Raw genomic sequence first — 22,905 nt, forward strand, 5'->3', positions numbered from 1 at the left:
CTTCCCTCCCAGCCTCCTGGGTCCTGGGCACTGGGGTCCCCACACACCCCCCACCCTTCCCTCCCAGCCTCCTGGGTCCTGGGCACAGGGGTCCCCACACACCCCCCACCCTTCCCTCCCAGCCTCCTGGATCCTGGGCACAGGGGTCCCCACACACCCCCCACCCTTCCCTCCCAGCCTCCCGGGTCCTGGCCACAGGGGTCCCCACACACCCCCCTCATCCTTCCCTCCCAGCCTCCCGGGTCCTGGCCACAGGGGTCCCCACACACTCCCCACCCTTCCCTCCCAGCCTCCCGGATCCTGGGCACAGGGGTCCCCACACACCCCCCACCCTTCCCTCCCAGCCTCCCGGGTCCTGGGCACAGGGGTCCCCACACACCCCCCACCCTTCCCCTCCCAGCCTCCCGGGTCCTGGCCACAGGGGTCCCCACACACCCCCCTCATCCTTCCCTCCCAGCCTCCCGGGTCCTGGCCACAGGGGTCCCCACACACCCCCCTCATCCTTCCCTCCCAGCCTCCTGGGTCCTGGGCACTGGGGTCCCCACACACCCCCCACCCTTCCCTCCCAGCCTCCTGGATCCTGGGCACAGGGGTCCCCACACACCCCCCACCCTTCCCTCCCAGCCTCCCGGGTCCTGGCCACAGGGGTCCCCACACACCCCCCTCATCCTTCCCTCCCAGCCTCCCAGGTCCTGGCCACAGGGGTCCCCACACACCCCCCTCATCCTTCCCTCCCAGCCTCCTGGGTCCTGGGCACAGGGGTCCCCACACACCCCCCACCCTTCCCTCCCAGCCTCCTGGGTCCTGGCCACAGGGGTCCCCACACAGCCCCCACCCTTCCCTCCCAGCCTCCTGGGTCCTGGCCACAGGGGTCCCCACACACCCCCCACCCTTCCCTCCCAGCCTCCTGGGTCCTGGCCACAGGGGTCCCCACACACCCCCCACCCTTCCCTCCCAGCCTCCTGGGTCCTGGCCACAGGGGTCCCCACACACCCCCCACCCTTCCCTCCCAGCCTCCTGGGTCCTGGCCACAGGGACCCCCCCACCCCTCCACCCTTCCCTCCCAGCCTCCTGGATCCTGGGCACAGGGACCCCCCACCCCTCCACCCTTCCCTCCCAGCCTCCTGGATCCTGGGCACAGGGACCCCCCACCCCTCCACCCTTCCCTCCCAGCCTCCTGGATCCTGGGTACAGGGACCCCCCACCCCTCCACCCTACCCTCCCAGCCTCCTGGATCCTGGACACAGGGGCCCCCACACAGCCCTCACCCTTCCCTCCCAGCCTCCTGGGTCCTGGACACAGGGACCCCCCACCCCTCCACCCTACCTTCCCAGCCTCCTGGGTCCTGGGCACAGGGACCCCACACAGCCCTCAACTTTCTCTCCCAGCCTCCTGGGTCCTGGGCACAGGGACCCCACACAGCCCTCACCCTTCCCTCCCAGCCTCCTGGGTCCTGGGCACAGGGACCCCACACAACACCCTCGTCCATCCCTCCCAGCCTCCTGGGATCTGAACATGGGGAACCTTACACACCACCCTCACCCTTCCCTCCCAGCCTCCTGGGTCCTGGGCACAGGGACCCCACACAACACCCTCGTCCATCCCTCCCAGCCTCCTGGGATCTGAACATGGGGAACCTTACACACCACCCTCACCCTTCCCTCCCAGCCTTATGGGCCCTGGGCACAGGGGCCCCATACAACCTCTCACCTTTGTCCCCCACACATGGGGCTGCCCTTTTGTCCTCGGCTTTGAGCCTCTCAGATCAGAGAGGAGAATGCTCAGGGGCCCCAGTAGCTCATGAGTCTGGGCTAAGCCTCTGCACAACCTTCCCAGGAGGAAACTTCCCTGCCGCTCCAGTCAAGAGGGCAGGCCTGAAGCTCCTGGAGCGCTCCCATCCCAAGCTCCTCTACTACTGCTGCCCACCCTGGAGAGCATGGGGCGAGCCACCCTGACACCCAGCGAGCTGGTCCTGCCCGAGTTAATGCCCAACTCAGCCACCGAGTTCGTGGTGCACGCTAGCACTGGGGCTCACCACAATCTCACACACAGAGAAACCAGTGTGCCGTCGACACCTGCTGACGTGCATGCCAAACAAGTAAGGGAAGAATTGATCACAGGCACTCATGCTCACTGACTGTGCACCTCCCATGTGTCAGAAATGACAGCTGGCACTTCCTACCTCTTCTCTCGAAACCCCGCAACGGGCAAGACAAGTATACCTCATGTTATGAACGAGTGAGCAGTGCACACTACCTGAGTAATTAACCAAGTTACGTGGCTAGGAAGTGGCAGCGCTACCTGTGACCCGGGCCCAACCAACCTTCTCGTGCTTCCCAACCTGCCGCCATGAAGACAAAGGGCATGTAGTCAAATAACAGTCTCCCCTACAGCCTTCGCGGGGTCTGAGTCCAACTCTGAAGAGAACCAATTCTGAGTCAGGAACTGCCAGGCAAGCTTCTAAGAAGCCAGACAGCACGAGGGTTCCCCAGACTGCAGGCCGCGGCGACGATGTTTCCCTAGCCTCTGGTAAGGGTGCATCATCCCAGGCTCTAGAACTCATGTCCCAAGGCAGATGAGGACGTGGGGCTCACCGCCCTGCACAGGGGCCCAAATCCCAAAGCTGCAACAGCAGAAGGCGCAGGAACAGTCCCTTACCACCTGGTTCTCGCTGCAGGTGAATCGGATGGTGGTTGACTTTTTCCGAATCCCGTCTGGACATAAGTCACCATCGACGTATTTCAGGACAATTATGCCATCTCTCCACTGAGGTCCGTCCCTTACCCTGCCGAGGTTCACGGGCTTGGAGCCACCCAGCAGACACGCGGCTGCTTCTGGAGGGCATGGCTCTGTAACACCAGACACAAGAAAGAGCTGCCTTTAGTGACTTCCCAGGCTAGAACAGAACTTCATCAGGCAAGAAATGTCACACATGCTGCAGAACTTCATACGCTTTCTAAGAGTCACTCCAAAATACCTGCTATTTCTTCCACATAAGTCAGACGACAATGACATCACGTTACTTCTCACTCACTTACCTGCTGTTCCATCACAGATGGACTGGGGCAGGTGGGCATGAGGTGTAGAGGGACAGCTAGGCTGTAGCAGCCGAAATTCTTTCTGAACCCCATATAGGATGAAGCTCAAATTCCCAAATTAAGCCAGAGGAACATTTTAAATGGCCTACATCCACACACCTTCTTTATTCAAGAAGAGACCAAGAATTCTGCCTGTTTCCCAGTCCCTAAAATGCCTGTGCCATGTGCCCTGGGTGAAGAACTAGTCCCACGCCACAGGGGTAGAGCCGCTGTGTCGAAGTCTGCATGGCACAACACAGCAAGGGGAAGTGGAACCACAGCCTCAAACCACGCAGAGGATGGAACCAGCTGCTGCAGCTAAAAATAGCCACACCCCCTTTGAGGTGAGCCACCCAAGATGCAGGCGGGGCTGTATGAAATGCCACGAACATGGGGCGAGTTTCATCTTCAGGATTCCAAGGGGCCATGATTGGTACCAAGATCCCTGGAGGTGCCCTTGGTTTCCCATGTACAGCTGATATCCAGTCTCAGCCAAGCACTGCAGGTTTGGGTGAGCTGTCCCTGCATCACCAAAGGACTGACCATACAACTCTCAACATAATGCAGGCACACACCAGGACCTCCACACCACACCCCCCATCTCCTACCTGCTAAGAAGGACTCCTCACCATGGTTATTATTATTTCTATCTATTATACCTCCGTCTCCTCATGTTCAGAAAGGGTTATCATGTTCCCAGCAGTCCTCAGCACTGATTTATCCTGGGCCATACTAGGGATCCACTGTTAAGACCCTTAAATCATTCTTCGTCCTGCTGCTTCTTGGTCAAACCACGTCCATGCTGCAGAGAGTGAAGTGCCTCCAAAGAATCCCCATCCTACTTGATCTTCCCCGATAAACTCAGGACAACCACCACCCACGAGGAGGCCCTCTCTCGCCAGTGCCAGCCTTCAATACGCTCCCTGCAACCACCACCCACGAGGAGGCCCTCTCTCGCCAGTGCCAGCCTTCGATACGCTCACTGCAACCACCACCCACGAGGAGGCCCTCTCTCGTCAGTGCCAGCCTTCGATACGCTCACTGCAACCACCACCCACGAGGAGGCCCTCTCTCGTCAGTGCCAGCCTTCGATACGCTCACTGCAACCACCACCCACGAGGAGGCCCTCTCTCACCAGTGCCAGCCTTCGATACGCTCCCTGCAACCACCACCCACGAGGAGGCCCTCTCTCGCCAGTGCCAGCCTTCGATACGCTCCCTGCAACCACCACCCACGAGGAGGCCCTCTCTCACCAGTGCCGCCGTGCGGGGCCAGAGACTTGCAGACATTGATGAGGTAGTGCTCCGGGTCTCCTGTCCCAGTGATGGCTTCCCAGTTGTCACTGTACCTTGACAGGGACGAGAGGTCGAAGGAGTTGCCAGTTCCATCTCTGAAAAGAAGACAACTCTGCAGTTAGTTAGGCTTGGTCGTATTCTAGTTAAACACTGGGCACTCTGTCTAGATAGGTTCAAGTATTCAGGCATAGTCTAAGCCTGACAGAACTTTAGACTCGACTTCTCTCTCTCTCTCACACACACACACACACACACACACACACACACACACACACCCCATCAGAATCAGCAACAACATAACTTTTCTGAACATAATAGTTCAGGAAACTATTAGGCTCACTTAAAAAAAAAATTTTTAATTTTAACAGAAAAACCCAGTGTCTGCAAAGTGCATGTCGTCTTTGCTCAGGTCACTGAGAAGTGGAACTCGCTGGTGACAAAGGTGAGCAGCCAAGATGCTCGGAGCACACACAGCAGGGGTCACGCCCGGGGCGGCCGCAGGCCATCTGTTGTTTAAAACCAAGGCCGCTGGCAGTTACTGAAATTAAAATGGGCTTGCTGACCTGTCTGCACAGGCTAAAGGTTCACTAACTACACAAATCCCAAATACAGATATTAACTGGGAACCAAGCCCATGCCAGGCGCAGTACTGACAGTGAGCGAGACACACACTCTGCCAACACGGAGCAGGGACGGGAGCAGCTACAGATGCCACCTCGGCGGCAGCTCTCAGTGCTTCCGACGGGAATGAAAACTGGCCATTCATTCAAAAGCTGTATGCTAAACTGGGGGTAACTGTGTTGAATAGAACAGATAAACATCATCAATCTTACAAAATTTACAAAAATTACCTGTGGAAGAAAATGACCATGAACAAGGTAGACTTTTAAAAATACATAGTGTATTTGATGGAATTAAGACCTGAAGAAAAAAAGGCAGATGAGGGGGATGTGAAGTTTGAGGGGCAGAGGAAAGCAGCTGTTGAAATTTTGGACAGAGGAGCCAGAGAAGGCGTGACCGAGAAAGGACCTGTGAATAGACTCTTGAGAGAAATGCAATCACTGACCATCCTGGCACCCAGTAAAGAGCATCCCGGGCAGAGAGCAGCATGAGCAAAGGGCCCGAGGCACATAAGCCTGGCGCAATCTGAGAAAGGCAGAAGCCCCAAGTGGCTGGAACAGAGTGAAAGCGAGATTAGAGGTAACACGGAGGTCATGTCCATCAGAGGAAGAACTTCAGCCTGTGGGTCCCAGTGAGATGGGCGCTCACTGCATTGAAAGTTCCAGCAAGAGCGACATGGTGGGACTTCTATCTCAAGAGGATCACCCTGATTACTGTGTGGGACTGACCAAACGTGTGACAAGGCACGTGGCAGGGAGACCTTGGAGTGGCAGCTACAGTACTGCAGGCACAAGAGAAGGAGTGCCCAAACTAGGGGCAGGTGGCAGGAAGGGAAAGCTGCCTGAAGGTGATGGGGCAAGAACAGAGTTTAGTGAATATCACCAAACGCTCTAAAAGTAGTCAGTAGAAGAAATAAAAATAGAACTAACAAAGTCAAGGCAGAGGAAAGAGGAGAGGAGAACAGTACAGGTGAGGACAGCTTTCACCGTTTAAAAGAGAGTCAACAGACACCATTAGAAGCTGACAAACAGAGGTTTAGAGTTATAGAAGGTTCCAAAAAGAACCACAAGAAGAAATGGTAAAAAGTGGAGCGAAGCTAGGGCTAGGGGAGGGAAAGGTGGGGGAGAGTAATTTCAACTATTAATATTTTTGGACTCTCAATTACAATAGATATGTATTATCTTTTATTATAAGAGATTATAAAATTCTCCTCTGACTTAATTCTACTTTTAAAAACTTAGCATAAAAATACCTTTAGGAAGTCTGAGCGCAGTGGCTCACACCTATAATCCCAGCACTTCGGGAGGCCAAGGCAGGCAGAGGATCACCTGAGGTCAGAAGTTCAAGACCAGCCTTGCCAACATGGTGAAACCCCATCTCTACTAAAAATACAAAAAAATTAGCTGGGTGTGGTGGCGGGCACCTGTAATCCCAGCTACTCGGTAGGTTGAGGCAGGAGAATCATTTGAATCTGGGAGATGGAGATTGCAGCGAGCCAAGATCGCGCCACTGCACTCCAGCCTGGGCAACAGTGCGAGACTGTCTCAAAAAAAAAAAAACAAACATAAAAATTAGCCAGGCATGGTGATGTCCATAATCCCAGCTACCAGGGATGCTAAAATAGGAGAACTGCTTGAACCAGGGAGGTAGAGGGTGCAGTGAGCCAAGATCACGCTGCTGTACTCCAGCCTGGGTGACAGAGCAAGACTCCATCTCAAAAAAAATACATACATATATACATACACACACACACAAATACATATACACACACACATATCTTTAGGAAAGATCTCTCTCTCTCTCTCTCTCTCTCTGGGAAAAAAGCTTCATGTGCAAAGAAAATCAAAGTTTTATTCCTTGTATATAAACACCAGAAAACTGAAGGCAGCCTCAAACGGCAGAAAGAGAACTGCTAAGTGAACCGGGGATATCTACTGAGAACATTTCCCACCCAGTAGAAATGAGAAACACATTTGTTTCACATGAAAATATTTACAAAATGTTAACTGGAAAAGGTAAGGTTACTAAAATTATGATTAAAGTCATTGAACATAAATTACTAAATGCCTGCATTTATATACATTCCTAAAACCTAAATGATTATTTCACCTACATAAATAACAGATGACACAACAGGACAAAGGCTGGAAGGAAACAGAATCGCCTGCACTTTCCCTCAGGAAAGTCAACTGTGACCAAGGGGCTCGTACTGGGTGTTTCACAGAGTGGAACTGCCAGGGCATCCCTCCAGAAAAACAGAACCGGAGACCCACAGAACCAAAATCTCTAAGGATGCGACCCCAGGTGTCCAGAGGGCAATCTGGCAAAGCGGTGAGAGCAGCTCTGTGGACGATCACACGCAACGAAGACCTCCCTTCATCGCAGGGGTCACCACACCGCTCCTGGCCCACTCTGCTCACTGGCATGTGGATCACACAAGAGTGCCAGGTGTCCACTCTTTGCTTCGGCTCCAATCCCTTCCCCATGCAGTCACCACAGCAGCTCAAGGTGGTAACGGAGCTGAGAGTTAACCTAGCCCGACTCCTCGTTTTAATATGAGCAAACCGAGTCCTAGGTAAATTAACCGACTAGTCTAATCCCCTGTACCCAAGATCACTAATTATTAAAGCAAAATCATACCAAGTTAGTCTGTCCAAAAGAGACAACGTATCCATTGACTTACTTGAATGAACATTCAGTCAGATCGAAAGGTGGGCAGGCATACTGCGTTCGCCACTCAAACAAGTAGGAACAATCTGAAGTCTCCTTTAGAAACACTGGCTAAAAAAGTTAAGAGGCACATATATAAAAGTGAGAATGCAAAACTTTATGCTTTGAGTTTTAAGAATGAAAATAGGAAAGAATGGTTATGTTCATGAAAATCTACACTAACTGATGAAAGTTTCAACATATTTTCTGTAAATGATATTTTAAACTCAGTTAACCAGGAGATGTGATTAGATCTGAGGACAGATTCTTTCTAATATGATCCCAGCAGCCTGAGGGTGGGGAGAAGACCCCGCTGAGGGCTGTCGGTACATGCTCACCTGCTGGGTGCTGCGGTCACAGTAGAAGAAGATGGCTGTGGAGCGCTGATAAACCTTATGGCAAGTGTCCCCCCCAGTGAAGTTCATTTTTAACAAGCCATTTTCATAAGTTAGCTTCTGAGTCAGGAGGCCTGTAAAGAAGGAGGATGTTAAACAAGGTTTGGTTCAGGTCCCTAGGCTGTCAAACTTAGCCTAAGACATGTGACACCACACTCTGCAGAGTGTGGGACAAAGTATCCCTGGCCTCCCAGCACCGTACCGTGCACTCCTGTCACATTACACTTTGGGAATAAAATCAGGCTTCCCCTTGTCCAAGGCTGCTGCAACGTCACAGACTGAACCGTGTATGATGACATGGGGGATTCCTTAGCCTCATCACCTAAGGAAATGCCACTTTCTCCACTGTGCCTGAGGGCTGTCCATATACTCACCACAGCTACTTTGACTTCATTTTTACAATTTCCTAAATATATTTAAATCTTGCCCAACAGCTGAAACAGCATGAAGGACCAACAGCCTGCCCTGGAATTTTTACAGCCAAACCTGGTACTAAATGCATTCCCTCTGACGCAATGCTATCAAGTACTACCTCAGAACATCCATCACTCGCTAGCTCACTGTGTCCCGATGTTGTCAGAAAGAAGAGAAATATGGCCTTAGAGTCAGTAACTGGCATGGCTAAGAATAAAACAGACATGTTCTACCAACATCCTTCAGTATGTACTCTGATTAAGAAAATCAAGCAAAATCTGAAATATCATTAAAATGCTTTTTTTTTTTACAGTAGAACACTCATGTTTCTGACTCAAGGGAAAATTCATCTTTAGCAAAATACTTTAATATTTTAATTCCATTCCTTTGCAACAAAAGGAAAAGGACAAACAATGGTACCTGCCACTTTGTGAAATCCCTGCGGTTCCCGCTTTTCCTGACACGAGGAGACCACCCTGGACTTGTCACTTGTGGGGCAGACGTCTGAGGAAAGCTTCCCACAGACCCGGAAGTAATAGGTGTATTCGCCAGCACTCACGATGGTGTCGTTGAGGCCCAGGGGCTTCAGGTCATATAAGCTGCCATGCCTTGGGTCTTTCACCTCACAGTTGTCTCCTTCAAGAACATGGAAGAAGTGAAGGGCCACTGCACCCACACACACATTCATATTTTCAAGCAAAAGCTTTACAAACCGCCAGGTGCACTGGCTCACACCTGTAATCCCAGCACTTTGGGAGGCTGAGACGGGCGGATCATGAGGTCAAGAGATCTTGACCATCCTGGCCAACAGGGTGAAACCCCGTCTCTACTAAAAATATACAAATTAGCTGGGCATGGTGGTGGGTGCCCTGTAGTCCCAGCTACTCAGGAGGCTGAGGCAGGAGAATAGCTTGAACCCAAGAGACAGAGGTTGCAGTGAGCCGAGATGGCGCCATTACACTCCAGCCTGGCAACAGAGCAAAACTCCGTCTCAAAAACAAAAAAAAAGTTTTACAATTTTTGGTTAGGTAAATACCAGCTATAAATGGGCATTAAAAGCCATTCCACATGATTTTGTTTATATATAATACAACTCGCCTGGCAAACAGCTTTCTAGGAAAGTCTAGGTCTCTGAAAAAAGACTTGCTTCATCAAACAACACAAAACCAAACCCCACATTAGTGTGTTCAAGCATCAGATGCCAAAAACCCATCGATCCAAGCACACAAGAAAAATGTCACTGGTGAAATTAGCAATGTGCTTCAGTAAAAAGAAAAGCTCAAGGATGAGAAATTATCCACCCCCAGCGTGTCTCATGACCCCAGCTATGGCCGTTACCACACGGTCTCATATCTAAGGCATCGTTCAGAACGTCTGCTACTCTATACATTTAAAACGACTCATAGGGACAGGCCCCGTCCTACCTTCCACTCTGACAATGGGACAGGCTTCCACAGTTCTCCAGATAAACACGTACTCACAGCCATCCTGAAGCTGAAACGTTGGTGAGCCCTGTAATATAAATCAGCAGCCTGATCTGTTTCCTGTTTATTTTAAAAACTAATCAAATGGGGCTGGGCCCGGGAGCTCACACCTGTAATCTTAGCACTTTGGGAGGCCGAGGCGGGTGGATCACAAGTTCAGGAGTTCAAGACCAGCCTGGCCAAGATGGTGAAACCCCATCTCTACTAAAAATACAAAAATTAGCTGGGTGCAGTGGCAGGCGCCTGTAATCCCAGCTACTCGGGAGGCTGAGGCTGGAGAATCACTTGAACCTGGGGGGCGGAGCTTGCAGTGAGTCAAGATTGCACCACTGCATTCCAGCCTGGGTGACAGAGTGAGACTCCATCTCAAAAAAAAAAAAAAAATTAAATACATGATAGCCACAGTTAGTACCCAATCTTTGACCTCCACATGCAAACTACATAGCATTGATTAAACATTTAAGACCTGAAGAAATGAGTGCATTCTCATCAAACCCCAGCAATGGCCAAAACTCCATGAAAACACAGGCAAGTTTTAAACAAGCTGGAAGATTCAGAGGTTCAAGGGAAAATGGGAAATGGAGTGACCCAGGGACAACATGTCATCGCTGGTCTGAACACACACCGATATCTGAGCACACTCAAACGTGATCCTGGTGGAGAAGCGCTGGTTCCCACACTTGTCACCGTTGACATACATGATGCTCAAAGATCCATTTGCTGCAGCTTGGGGACTCATCTGCATCACACCCAGGTTCGAGCTACTGACTTCTGACACTAAGCAAGACCCCATTGCACTGCCTGGAAGAACAGAATTAGTGGTTTAGGCATGAGGAAGGCAATGACCTTGAGTCAAATGCTCTAACAATATGAAAAGATGCCAATCAAGAGACCAAGCAGAACTCACCATGGCATCCAGGAATGTAAGGGAGAGGATTGCAAACGCTCAAATAGAAAGTCCTCTTTCTCCCATCGACAGAGGTGTCAACAGCCGTCCAAGGCTTCCTGACTGTGCTTAGGCCACTCAGGTCGTACTCATTTCCAGCCAGGTCTGAAACACAACAAAAAACCATGCTGGAGAACTCTGCCTCCTTGTGAGCTCTCAAGAACGGCCTTTCACCCTAAACAAGCAATGAGGAGGCGTGAACCTGGCATTCCTAACTATGAGAATAAGGAAATCCACAGGAGGCTGAGAGGCTTTGCCTACAAAACACACCCGCTCTGTCCCTCAAAACTGCCCTTCACAGCCGGGTCTGGTGGCATGCGCCTGTAGTCCCAGCTACTTCGGAGGCTGAGGCAGGAGGATCACTTAGGACCAGGAGTTCAAGGCCAGCCTGGGCAACACAGTGAGACCCTAAAGACTCTTCAAAGAAAAAACCAAACTCCCACTTCCATTGACAAGGAAGTACCACTGCTGCAGAGGGGCAGGGCCAACCCCAGAGGTCACAGTCTCCTGCATACACCGTCAGCTTCCAGGGCACAGCTTAGGGATTTTTAACATTTTTTTCTTTTCTTTTCATCCCCAAATAAGGAGCTCTGACAGTGTATGTGAAATGTGTTTCCTCTGCGTTTTCTTCTGTGTTCTTAAGATGCATCTGATCCCAAAAGATAGCTTAAAACTTAATTATATAGTCAGATTCTCTTCAAGAAAAACATTACAACTCTAGGCATCATTCAAAGAAAATATGTCACAGAAATGTCACGCTGCCTGCAAAACTAAGCATACACACCACACACACACAAATATACACACACAGAAACACACCTTCATACCCACTCACACACACACTGACTCCTGACCGGCCTCTCCGTTCTTAGGCTGCACAGCCTTACCAGTGACTTGGCAGTCCACCGGAGAAGGAACACAGGCCAACGCAGTTTCAATCTCAAAGTAAGTGTTTCGGATCCCTTGCCCAGAGTCGATGTCTTGATGCAGGAATTTGGAGGTCCCCGGGTAAACACCATCATTGCAAACAAAGCGGATGATAAAAGCATCAGCAGAACCTGTAAAGCAGGAAGGCCCAGGTTTTAAGAAACAGAACAGTACTCATGACGCAGCCCACAAGCACAGTGCAGCAACAGGGCAAGACCACCACTGCCAACAAGCTTCACAGTCATTCGTGGGAACAATGACACCAGGGCACCAAGTCTGTATCGAGGGACTCGACATGAACAGAGTGGCCACACTTGCTGCAACGATGGCCTAGGTTACGACAGGTTTAAACACTGACCGCAACAGTGGCCTATGTGATGACAGGTTTACACACTGCAACGGTGGCCTACGTTATGACGGATTTCTACCATGAGCCTAACATCCTAGCATTCCTACTCTTCCAGAAAATATTTAAATCCCACGAGTTTATCAATCCAAGCAACAGAAGACAATGTAACTAATTTGTTGGCTTACTGAACAAATACTAAGTTCCCACCATGTATAGGAATGAATGAAGCAGACGAAAACCCCTGCCTGCAGCTGTGCTGGTTGCAGAGCGAGCAGCAAGTACAAAGACTCAGGAGGGGAGGGTGGGGGAGACTGCACTTCGTTCGTATCAGAAACAGTGAGGCCAGCAGGTTGAGCAGGAAGAGCAGGGGGCGATCATCTCAGAGAGCCCCCATGGGTGTCCCATGGCCGTACTATGATCTTTAGTAGTAGGTTGGAGTGCAGTGGCGCAATCTTGACTCACTGGCTTCTACTCTAGGTGCAGTGCAGGGACTCCGAGCTGGGAAGTGATATGATGAGACATTTCAGAAACATCACTCTGACTGCTGTGTTGAATACAGGCTACAGCAGCCCCCCTTATCTGTGGGGGGATATGTTCCGAGACCCACAGTGAATGCCTGAAATTGAGAACCCTATACATACTATGCTGTTTCCTACACACATACCGAGGATGAAGTTCAATTTGTAAGTTAGGCACAGCAAGAGATTAACAATAAAACAGAACAACTGTAACAATACCTGTAATGAAAGTTATGTGAATGTGGTCTCTCTCATTCTTTCTCTCAAAATACCTTACTATTTTCGGACCATGTGAGATCACAGAAAGTGAACCCGCGGATAATGGGACTCCTGTATGCGAGGTCAAACGCAGGAAGACCAACGTGGTGGCTCCTGCAGCAAGGTGGACAGCACAGCCCATGGTGACAGGGGAGTGTGCACATCCTACACTCAGGAAGGTGCATGGCCAGCCACAGAGCCACCAAGGCCCTTTTTAGCTACAAAACAACATGGCTCTGAGCTTACCTTTGGCAGAGACAGGCCCTTTGTAGGTCAGAGTGATGAAGCCCTCTGTAGACAGCTGGAGGCTTTTCTCAATTCCGACCGCCCTTTCTGGCTTCAGATTCTGGAGCTCTTTAGTTTGGGTTTCTGCCTCACAGCCAGAAGCAGGTTTTCCCTGGATGGTCCCACAGACAGGCATTGTGCCGCAGACATTAAACTGCAGATCAGACGGTAAGAGCCATACAAACAAATTTATGCCACGTATCTCCATAGACAAGAACCCTAGCAACTCCAAATCCCACTAGGTTAAACGTTTCTTATCTGTTAGTCAACTTACCAACTTTCCACTTTCCAGCATGTTAGTACAGTTAGTACATAAGTCCAAAGGGCAGTATCTATAACCTGCCTCTAAGGTTTAGTATATATACATCATTTAAACTTATACATCCCTGTATCTATAAATACATAAGATCTATTGCATGTAATAATGTACCATATATAAGAGAGGGAAGACATAGAAGTCATAATGTTATAATATTTTCAATTGTGAGAAAGTACATATTGTTGAAATCATGTTAATTAGAAGTAAATACAAAGTGGTACCCTACATTTCTTAAAAATTTTGATATCATTCCATTAAAAATTATATTATAGTTGTAAAAATGAAGTCCATAATGCTCTCTGGTGTGCAGATACAGTAAGGAGAGACCGTCAGCACTACACATAGAAGTGTTTCTTTAAAGAGAACTTATGAAGAATAACAGTCTTCATGTCTGAACTGTGCCAGAATGGTGGTAAATGGTTTTACTTCATCTTTCCCTTAAATCCGGATTTTCCCATCTCCTTCTGAGTAAGAGCTGCCACCACAGTGGCCTGGGCAATTCTGTCTCCTGAATCACCAGGTGCAGGTGACTTCAATAATGCACTCTGCCCTTGTTTCAAAGCAAACTGGAAATGCATGGTATAGCTCTTACCACAAAAGTCTTCCCAATGTTGAAGAACACATATCCTTGCGATTTGTTTAGCGGGTGAAGATTAAACACAAATCCACTGTTGGGGTCCCTTATAGAGCAAGCCTACAGGAAGCAAAATGGGGGAAGAGGGGCGCATTTAAACCAATTCCACAGGAACATAACAAACATACAGCACCTCCAGAAACCTGCATGTATGCACCTGACAAAGCTGTTTCTCCATTTACTTTCAAAATCCCTATCAAAAATGTAGCCCTACATGGAGCCGCTTCAAATACACCAAAGTATACCAAGTGTGAGCCCAGACTCAGAGATTACACTCACCTGGAAGCTGTTAAGGCTACTGTATTTCTCTAAGAAGACTACTGTTACTCCCTAAAGTTGGAGAGGAAACATAAGACTCATAAATTAGTTTCTTTTTTTTTTTTTTTTTTTTCTTTTATTTGTGAGATGGAGTCCCACTCTGTCGTCCAGGCTGGAGTGCAGTGGCGCGATCTTGGCTCACTGCCAGCTCCGCCTCCCGGGCTCACGCCATTCTCCTGCCTCAGCCTCCTGAGTAGCTGGGACTACAGGCACCCGCCACCACGCCTGGCTAATTTTTTGTATTTTTAGTAGACACAGGGTTTCACCATGTTAGCCAGGATGGTCTCCATCTCCTGACCTCGTGATCCGCCCGCCTCGGCCTCCCAAAGTGCTGGGATTATAGGTGTGAGCCACCGCGCCCGGCCCATAAATTAGTTTCTTAAAGAAAAAAACATCTTAAGAAAACTCATGTTCTGTTTTCTGTCTCAATTACTCCCTTAAGGTAATCATGGGACGTATGATCAGGTGACTGTCAAATGATATCCTCTCCTCTCCGTATGCAACTTTGCCCTGGGCCTCTCTCTGTCCACTGCACGCAGGGAAGGGGGCGGTGGCCACAGACCCAGAAACACTGTCCATGAACAGGGTGCCCAACATCCTCCCCTCACTGAGCACTTACAAAGCCAGGACCCTGTGCCGGGGCTGTTGGTTTGGAAAAGCCCTGGTCTCTGCTGCCAGAGTCTGCGGTGTAGCTTAGAACAGGAAGTGGCAAACAGGTACCACCATAAAGAAATATACACGGTGCTGTGAAAACAACTCACTACCCTGGGGAGGTCAGAGAGAACGTCACTGAGCAGCTACTGCTATGCCCTGCAGGGTGCACTCAACAAGGGGAGAGCATGGACCCGGGCAGAGTGCGGGAAGAGCCAGAGGACACAGTAGGCACTGAGAGCCTCGAGTGGCACAGTAACACCTGTGGGCTCTGGCCTACACGCAGGGCCACGGTGAGATACACAGGCCTCACCCTGTAGACAAGATCATATTAACACCTATGGGCTCTGCCCTACACACAGGGCCACGGTGAGACACACAGGCCTCACCCTATAGACAAGACCACAGTAACACCTGTGGGCTGTGGCCTATGCACAGACGAGACACACAGGCCTTACCCTATAGACAGGATCACATGAACACCTGCAGGCTGTGCTCTATGGATAGGATCATATTAAAACATACTGGCTCTACCCTCTAGGGGACAGGCACTGAGATGGTTTAGGTGTGGAGTGACGTATCGAATAGTCAGACATCTGCCAGTGGTGCAGAAGCCCCAGAGCCCACCAGGATGCCACTGCCACATGGGAGAAACAAAGGAATGGAAACAAAAGGAAGGAAACGACAGTGGGCAGAGTAAGACTGAGGGACCTGGTTCTTATCCCAGGAGCTAGAAGCTGGGAGCTGAGGGCGGAGAGGAACTCAGGGTGACCTGCAGACACCCACTGTCAATGCAACGCAGTAACTGATTCAGAAAGAAGGGGCAGGGGTCAGTTCAGAGCTGGAACACTGGGGTGAGTTGAGGATGTCTATCAGGCAGCTCAGCACGAGGGCCAGGCGAAAGAAAGCACACGTACCTGGTCTGTATCCGTTGCTGTCTGGATGGGACAGGCAGCCTCTGTGTTCCACAGGAAACTGACCACACACTCCCAGTTGAGAGAAAAGATTGGGTGGCTGTTCTGAAAGAGCAAATCCAGGGTAAAAGTCAATACGGTAACGTGGAACTTGATCTAACCAAAAGAACACTCGCCTGAGACATAAAAATAGCCAAAATCTGCTGTAGGTTTATTATGAGTCAGCCAACACAGCTAGGCACTTAATGTGCATTACCTAATTAGAATTTAATGTTCTCATTCTCCCTATGAAGGCAAAATAATCTCTTACGCTTGGATATTCAGAAATACAGAAATCACGCCAGCAGTAAATGGTAGAATTTGGATCCAAACCTAGGTCTGAGCCCAAGGTTCTGAGAAGCACCTTACACAAAAAGTTGAATGCAAGAAGCCATACACAAAGGCAATGGTACACAGGGTTCACTGACATCAGCTCAGGATTAGGCAACACTGGTCTGCGCTGTCAGAGGTCAGGAAGGCAGAGGACGGCTCCTAGCAGGTAGCATGTCCTTTCTTGATGTATAGTTTGTGGACACTCACCCAGCTGTGTCACGTTCTCATCTGTACGCCGTTTGGTGCGTATGTTTCCAGGAAAAGCTCCCCCAGAGAGCTACTGGGTTGGTGACAGCACCACCACCACACAGGCCATGGTAGAGCTGCCAATCAGGGAGTGTTTATCACACATCAGGACTGCACTGTGAGTTTTGTTAGCATTTCTCAACTGTGCCTCACAATGACCCATAAACACAGCCTACAAATGAGAAAACTGAGGCACAACGAAGTTAAGACGCCTGCCCAGGGTCACGGGTTCAGGAACAACAGCCACTAACACTGAGTGGCTTGCCCATCAAGCGCTCTCTACCCTGGAAAGCCCCCACCCACTCCAGGCCTCAGCAACACTAACAGCAGAATAAAAACACACCTGCTCCTTCCACTTCACAATGTGCCTGTGAAAGGGACTGAGCTTTAGTCTGTGAAAGTTCTGTGACTGCAAACCCCTGGGAGAGTGGCCCTGAATCCCTCAGTGAGCGTATTTCCCGTGCCGCTGCTGTGCAGCAGGCCCCATATGAGTGCTGACAGACACGACAACAATGTGAAGTTACTCTGCAAACTAAACAAGGTATCACAGAAAGGCTGGAAAACCAAGGATTCAACAATTTTCCGGAACTACCGAGTGTCTCAATGGCAACGAGAAACCAGAGAGGGAGGGGGCAGTCCACAGGTAGGGAATGCACAGACATGCCCAAGACAGAGACCACCAGGCTGAACTGGGCAACCTGGATGTCTCCCCGTGCAACACTGAACCTGGATCTTTCCTGAGACTGAAGGAAGAAGTGGGCGGCCCAAGCTCAGATGAACCTAAGGAGAGTGTGTCCAGCCCGGACAGAACACCTCCCGCAGAGAGCATGGGCCAAGCTCAGCCTGCCCGTCATTCATTCCCTGATCACAGAGATCTTCAACTCTAAAGGAAGTGTGGCTCAGGAAAAAGAGCGTTAGCCAACGACAAAGCGGACCAGGCAGGTGAGTGAGGCAGCACCCACTGGGCCACTGCAGGGCAGAACGCATCCTGCTGGCTCGTTTCAATGGGGCTTGAGGAAGCTGCCACACACCCTTAAGAACAGACTGTTAATAATTTAGTTGATAATGAACATGGCTTCCAGTCTCTCCACTCTCCTAACCATTTGATAATTTCTCAAAAACACATGACCCTGGTATAAACCTAAAACTACAAGTAATAAGAAATAAAAATAAAACCCTAAGCCCCACGAACTGACTGAACACACCCCACTCTTGGCCAAGGGGACCCCAGAGAAACTTTAAAAACTGCATTCCTGTCCATAACGGGGTGGGAGGTGAGACATACCTCATTACACCCCTTTCCTCATTAACCGCTAGGCTTTCTTCCCTAAGTGCTAAACAGAAGCCGGCCCTTTTCAAAGACTCTGCTGCTGGTATCAATCACCGCCTGACAATGTCCATCCTTTTTTGCAGTTCTGACAACACAAAACCGATCAGCATTCCCTCCTGATAAGAGACCACAACTCCCAGGTGGTCCTGGCCATCTACGGAGGCTGCACACACAGGGCCTTCGTGTCCTCTGCTCCACCTTTCGACATATAGGGCCTAACTGTCATATAGATAATATATTTTTTTTTTAACTGTAATATATTTAAATGTTACGTCTCCAACCCAAAATGAACGTGGGGACACATGCGGCATACATGTTGCCTACCACACGTGTGCATGTCACCTTCATGAATATGCATAGCTGCTCCTGTAACCTGCTGAATATCTATACTTGGCTAACCTGTTCAGCATCCATTCCTGTCTTAATCTTCCTCCCTCCCAGTGCTTGTTTCTGGCTTTTGGCCTGAGGCTATGCTTCCCAGCCTGTCAGAAATGGCCACCCTGCAGGCTGCAAACCTTTATGAGAAATAAAGCTCTCCTTTCCAAATTAGATTTGAGACTATCAAAAAATTTCTAGGCTGTGTGTGGTGGCTCATACCTATAATCCCAGCACTTTAGGAAGCTGAGGCAGGAAGACTGCTTGAACCTAGGAGTTCTAAGACCAGCTTGGGCCACGTAGAGAGACCTCATCTCTACAAAAGCTTTAAAAACCATTTTGATAACTACAGGTAACTCCACCTGTAGTTCCAGCTCCTCAGGAGGCTGAGGTGAGAGGGTCACTTGAGCCCAGGAAGTTCAGGCTGTGGTGATTCAGTGAGCAATGATGGCACCCAATGCACGCTAGCCTGGGCGACAGAGCAAGACCCTGTCTCAAAAAAAGAAAAAAAGTCCTGGACATGGATACTGGTGATAAATACAGGACACTAGAGATGTGTATGATATATGTAACCCAAAGACAGTCAGAATGGTCAGTTTAATATTATATGTATTTTACCCCAATTAAAAAATAGAAGCAATTGGGACTGTATAAAATGGCCCCAAAGCATTTCCATGGAGAGAAGAGCAGAGCAAACTCCACACGGTCTGCCGTTCTCCTCTGGCTAAGGAACTCAGGGCCAACAGCAATCCCACTCACCTCCTCTACCTCCTAGCCTTAATTCATTTTATTATTGATTTTTTAAATATCTTTTTATTATTATTATACTTTAAGTTCTAAGGTACATGTGCACAACATGCAGGTTTGATACACAGGTATACATACGCCATGTTGGTTTGCTGCACCCATTGACTCATCATTTACATTAGGTGTTTCTCCTAATGTTATCCCTCCCCCAGCCCCCTACTCCCTGACAGGCCCCAGTGTGTGATGTTTCCCACCCTATGTCCAAGTGATCTCATTGTTCAATCCCCACCTATGAGTGAGAACATGCAGTGTTTGGTTTTCTGTCCTTATGATAGTTTGCTGAGAATGACATTTCCAGCTTCATCCATGTCCCTGCAAAGAACATGAACTCATCCTTTTTTATGGCTGTATAGTATTCCATGGTGTATATGTGCCACATTTTCTTAATCTAGTCTATCATTGATGGACATTTGGGCTCTTTCCATGTATTTACTATCGTGAATACTGCCGCAAAAAACACACAAGTGCATGTGTCTTTACAGTAGCATGATTCATAATCCTTTGGGTATATACCCAGTAAGGGGATTGCTGGGTCAAATGGTAATTCTAGTTCTAGATCCTTGAGGAATCGCCACACTGTCTTCCACAATGGTTAAACTAATATACACTTCCACCAACAATGTAAAAGCATTCCTATTTCTCCAAATTCTCTCCAGCATTGTTTCCTGACTTTTTAATGACTGCCATTCTAACTGGCATGAGATGGTATCTCATTGTGGTTTCGATTTACATTTCTCTGATGACCAGTGATTATGAGCATTTTTTCATGTGTCTGTCAGCTGCATAGATGTCTTCTTTTGAGAAGTGTCTGTTCTATCCTTTGCCCACTTTCTGATGGGGTTGTTTTTTTCTTGTAAATTTGTTTAAGTTCTTTGTACATTCTGGATATTAGCCCTTTGTCAGATAGGTAGATTGCAAAAATTTTCTCCCATTCTGTAGGTTGCCTGTTCACTCTGATGATAGTTTCTTTTGCTGTGCAGAAGCTCTTTAGTTTAATTAGATCCCATTTGTCTATTCTGGCTTTTGTTGCCGTTGCTTTTGGTGTTTTAGTCATGAAGTCCTTGCCCATGCCTACGGCCTGAATGCTATTGCCTAGGTTTTCTTCTAGGGTTTTTATGGTTTAAGGTCTAACATTTAAGTCTTTAATCCATCTTGAATTAATTTTGTATAAGGCATAAGGAAGGAATCCAGTTTCAGCTTTCTACATATGGCTAGTCAGTTTTCCCAGCACTATTTATTAAATAGTGAATCCTTTCCCCATTTCTTGTTTTTGTCAGGTTTGTCAAAGATCAGATGGTTGTAGATGTGTGGTATTATTTCTAAGGGCTCTGTTCTGTTCCATTGGTCTATATATCTGTTTTGGTACCAGTACCATGCTGTTTCGGTTACTGTAGCCTTGTAGTATATAATTTGAAGTCAGGTAGCGTGGTGCCTCCAGCTTTGCTCTTTTTGCTTAAGATTGTCTTGGCAATGTGGGCTCTTTTTTTGTTCCACATGAACTTTAAAGTAGTTTTTTCTAATTCTGTGAATACAATCATTGGTAGCTTGATGGAGATGGCATTGAATCTACAAATTACTTTGGGCAGTATGGCCATTTTCACGATATTGATTCTTCCTATCCATGAGCATGAACTATTCTTCCATTTGTTTGTGTCCTCTTTTATTTCCTTGAGCAGTGGTTTTTAGCTCTCCTTGAAAGGGTCCTTCACATCCCTTGTAAGTTGGATTCCTGGGTATTTTATTCTCTTTGTAGCAATTGTGAATGGGAGTTCACTCATGATTTGGCTGTCTGTCTGTTAATGGTGTACAGGAATGCTTGTGATTTTTGTACATTGACTTTGTATCCTGAGACTTTGCTGAAGTTGCTTATGTGATTATTATTTTGAAACAGGATCTTGCTCTGTTGCCAAGGGGCTGCAGTGTAGTAGCACATCCTCAGCTCACTGCAACCTCTGCCTCCTGGGCTCAAGTGATCCTCCCACCTCAGCCTCCCCAGAAGCTGGGACTACAGGTGCACACCACCACACTTGGCTAATTTTTAAATTTTTTTTGTAGAGATGGGGTCTCACTAGGTTGCCCAGGCTAGTCTTGGACTCCTGGGCTCAAACAGTCCTTCCATCTCTGCCTCCCAATTTTTTTTTTTTTTTTTTTTTTTTTGACAGGGGCTCGCTTTGTCTCCCAGGCTGCAGTGCAATCATGGCTCACTGAATCCTCAACCTCCTGGGCTCAAGGAGTCCTCCGGCCTCAGCCTCCAGAGTAACTGGGACTACAGGCATGAGCCACCACACTTGGCTAAATTTTGTTTTATTTTTTGGAGATGGGGTCTCACTATGTGGTCCAGGCTGGTCACCAATTCCCGTCCTCAAGTGATCTTCCCATGTTGGCCTTCCACAGTGCTGGATTAGATCTGAACCCGCGTGCCCAGCCTTCAGCCTTAATTTCTTATTCCTGTTTTGTATTACACATACAACCCTCATTGTTCACCCACAGGCCTGAGATATATCAAGCCTCAGATTCCTATCTGTGGACTTTGTGGTTTGGGCTGCTGGGGCTCAGAAAGCAATACCCTAAGGACCGGTGCTTTGACATGCTGAGAAGCTGCCTGAGAATTAAGGTCATCCTTTTAACTGTGCCTTGTTACCTCCACCCCCAAGCACAGGGAGGGACTTTCTCTGGGATTTCCTTACCTGACCAAGAAGGCTTCTTTCCAAAAGAAACTCGGAAATCTCATTATCTATCCCACAAAAGAAGACTGAGGACAGCAACCACACTGGACAGACTTGTTCACAAGATAATGCCTTCCTCATTCAGGCTCCAAAGAGAATCATTTGCAAGTTAATTTCTGTCCATTCTTTCTCCCACATAATCATTTGCTGCCCCCTCAAAAGAACTGTCTACATCCCCCATCTCCCTCTCCCCTGTGAAATAGGGTACATAATCTTCTGTGTTGCATTAGGCTACTGGGTCATCTTTCTCCTGCTATTTATTCCCCGGTGCTATGCACAGTTAAAATTTTAATGTCTTTTCACCTGTTGACAGCTGATTTTCAGGGAAACTTCAAAGGGTGAAAGGGAAGCTTTCCCTTGGCTCCTACAGGACCAAACTAACTCTAAGCCCCGTTCCACTGCCACGATCCTCAACTCACAAGAACTAAGAGGCAAGATAATGTCTGTATGACTCAGAAAGAAAATCCATGAAACAGTGTCTGTCACCACATCCTCCAACTCCGCAGCAAAAGATGAGGCTTACCCTTCAGAAATCGCAGCCATGAAGGTACCACAAATCACTCCCTGACTGTGCACACATATATTGCATGCTGACCTTGAGCAGAACTAAGACTGGCCTAACTCCACCACCCACCCCAAGACCAGTTCTGTCAAGAGACACATAAGGCAACGCTCAGTCAAAAAACGCAGCAGTGAAGGTCACCGGCCAGCGGCAGCGCCTTACCAGCCTGCCCCTGGAGCAGACGAGATGGATCCTCGTGGTGTATGTGGTCTGTCTGCCGTCGCTGGTGGTGCAGGTTGATCCATTCACGTATTCCAGAAGGAGGCTGCCGCTGTCCTCAACCACTGGGCCACTCTTTGCCATTCCCAAGTTACTGATGGAAACCACTTCAGTGAAGGAGCCCTGCAAGAAAACCAATCTTGTCAGGCTTTTC

The 22,905-nt window shown here is 48.8% G+C and overlaps 1 protein-coding gene across 1 annotated transcript in view; it reads right to left on the reverse strand.

The window, feature by feature from the left end:
• IGF2R (insulin like growth factor 2 receptor) overlaps window positions 1–22,905 on the reverse strand; it is a 135,018-nt gene that overhangs the window by 32,105 nt on the left and 80,008 nt on the right. Inside the window, exons 19-31 of the mRNA XM_030929460.1 lie at window positions 22,695–22,874; window positions 16,118–16,219; window positions 14,190–14,291; window positions 13,240–13,432; window positions 11,829–11,999; window positions 10,903–11,046; window positions 10,621–10,796; window positions 9,936–10,023; window positions 8,932–9,147; window positions 8,041–8,171; window positions 7,677–7,774; window positions 4,331–4,467; window positions 2,659–2,849 (exon numbers count right to left, since the gene is read on the reverse strand). Coding sequence (XP_030785320.1) covers window positions 2,659–2,849; window positions 4,331–4,467; window positions 7,677–7,774; window positions 8,041–8,171; window positions 8,932–9,147; window positions 9,936–10,023; window positions 10,621–10,796; window positions 10,903–11,046; window positions 11,829–11,999; window positions 13,240–13,432; window positions 14,190–14,291; window positions 16,118–16,219; window positions 22,695–22,874 — 1,929 coding nt within the window. The remainder of the gene's footprint in view (window positions 1–2,658; window positions 2,850–4,330; window positions 4,468–7,676; window positions 7,775–8,040; window positions 8,172–8,931; window positions 9,148–9,935; window positions 10,024–10,620; window positions 10,797–10,902; window positions 11,047–11,828; window positions 12,000–13,239; window positions 13,433–14,189; window positions 14,292–16,117; window positions 16,220–22,694; window positions 22,875–22,905) is intronic.

The sequence above is a fragment of the Rhinopithecus roxellana genome, chromosome 4, assembly GCF_007565055.1.
Source record: "Rhinopithecus roxellana isolate Shanxi Qingling chromosome 4, ASM756505v1, whole genome shotgun sequence".
Lineage (NCBI taxonomy): Eukaryota > Metazoa > Chordata > Mammalia > Primates > Cercopithecidae > Rhinopithecus > Rhinopithecus roxellana.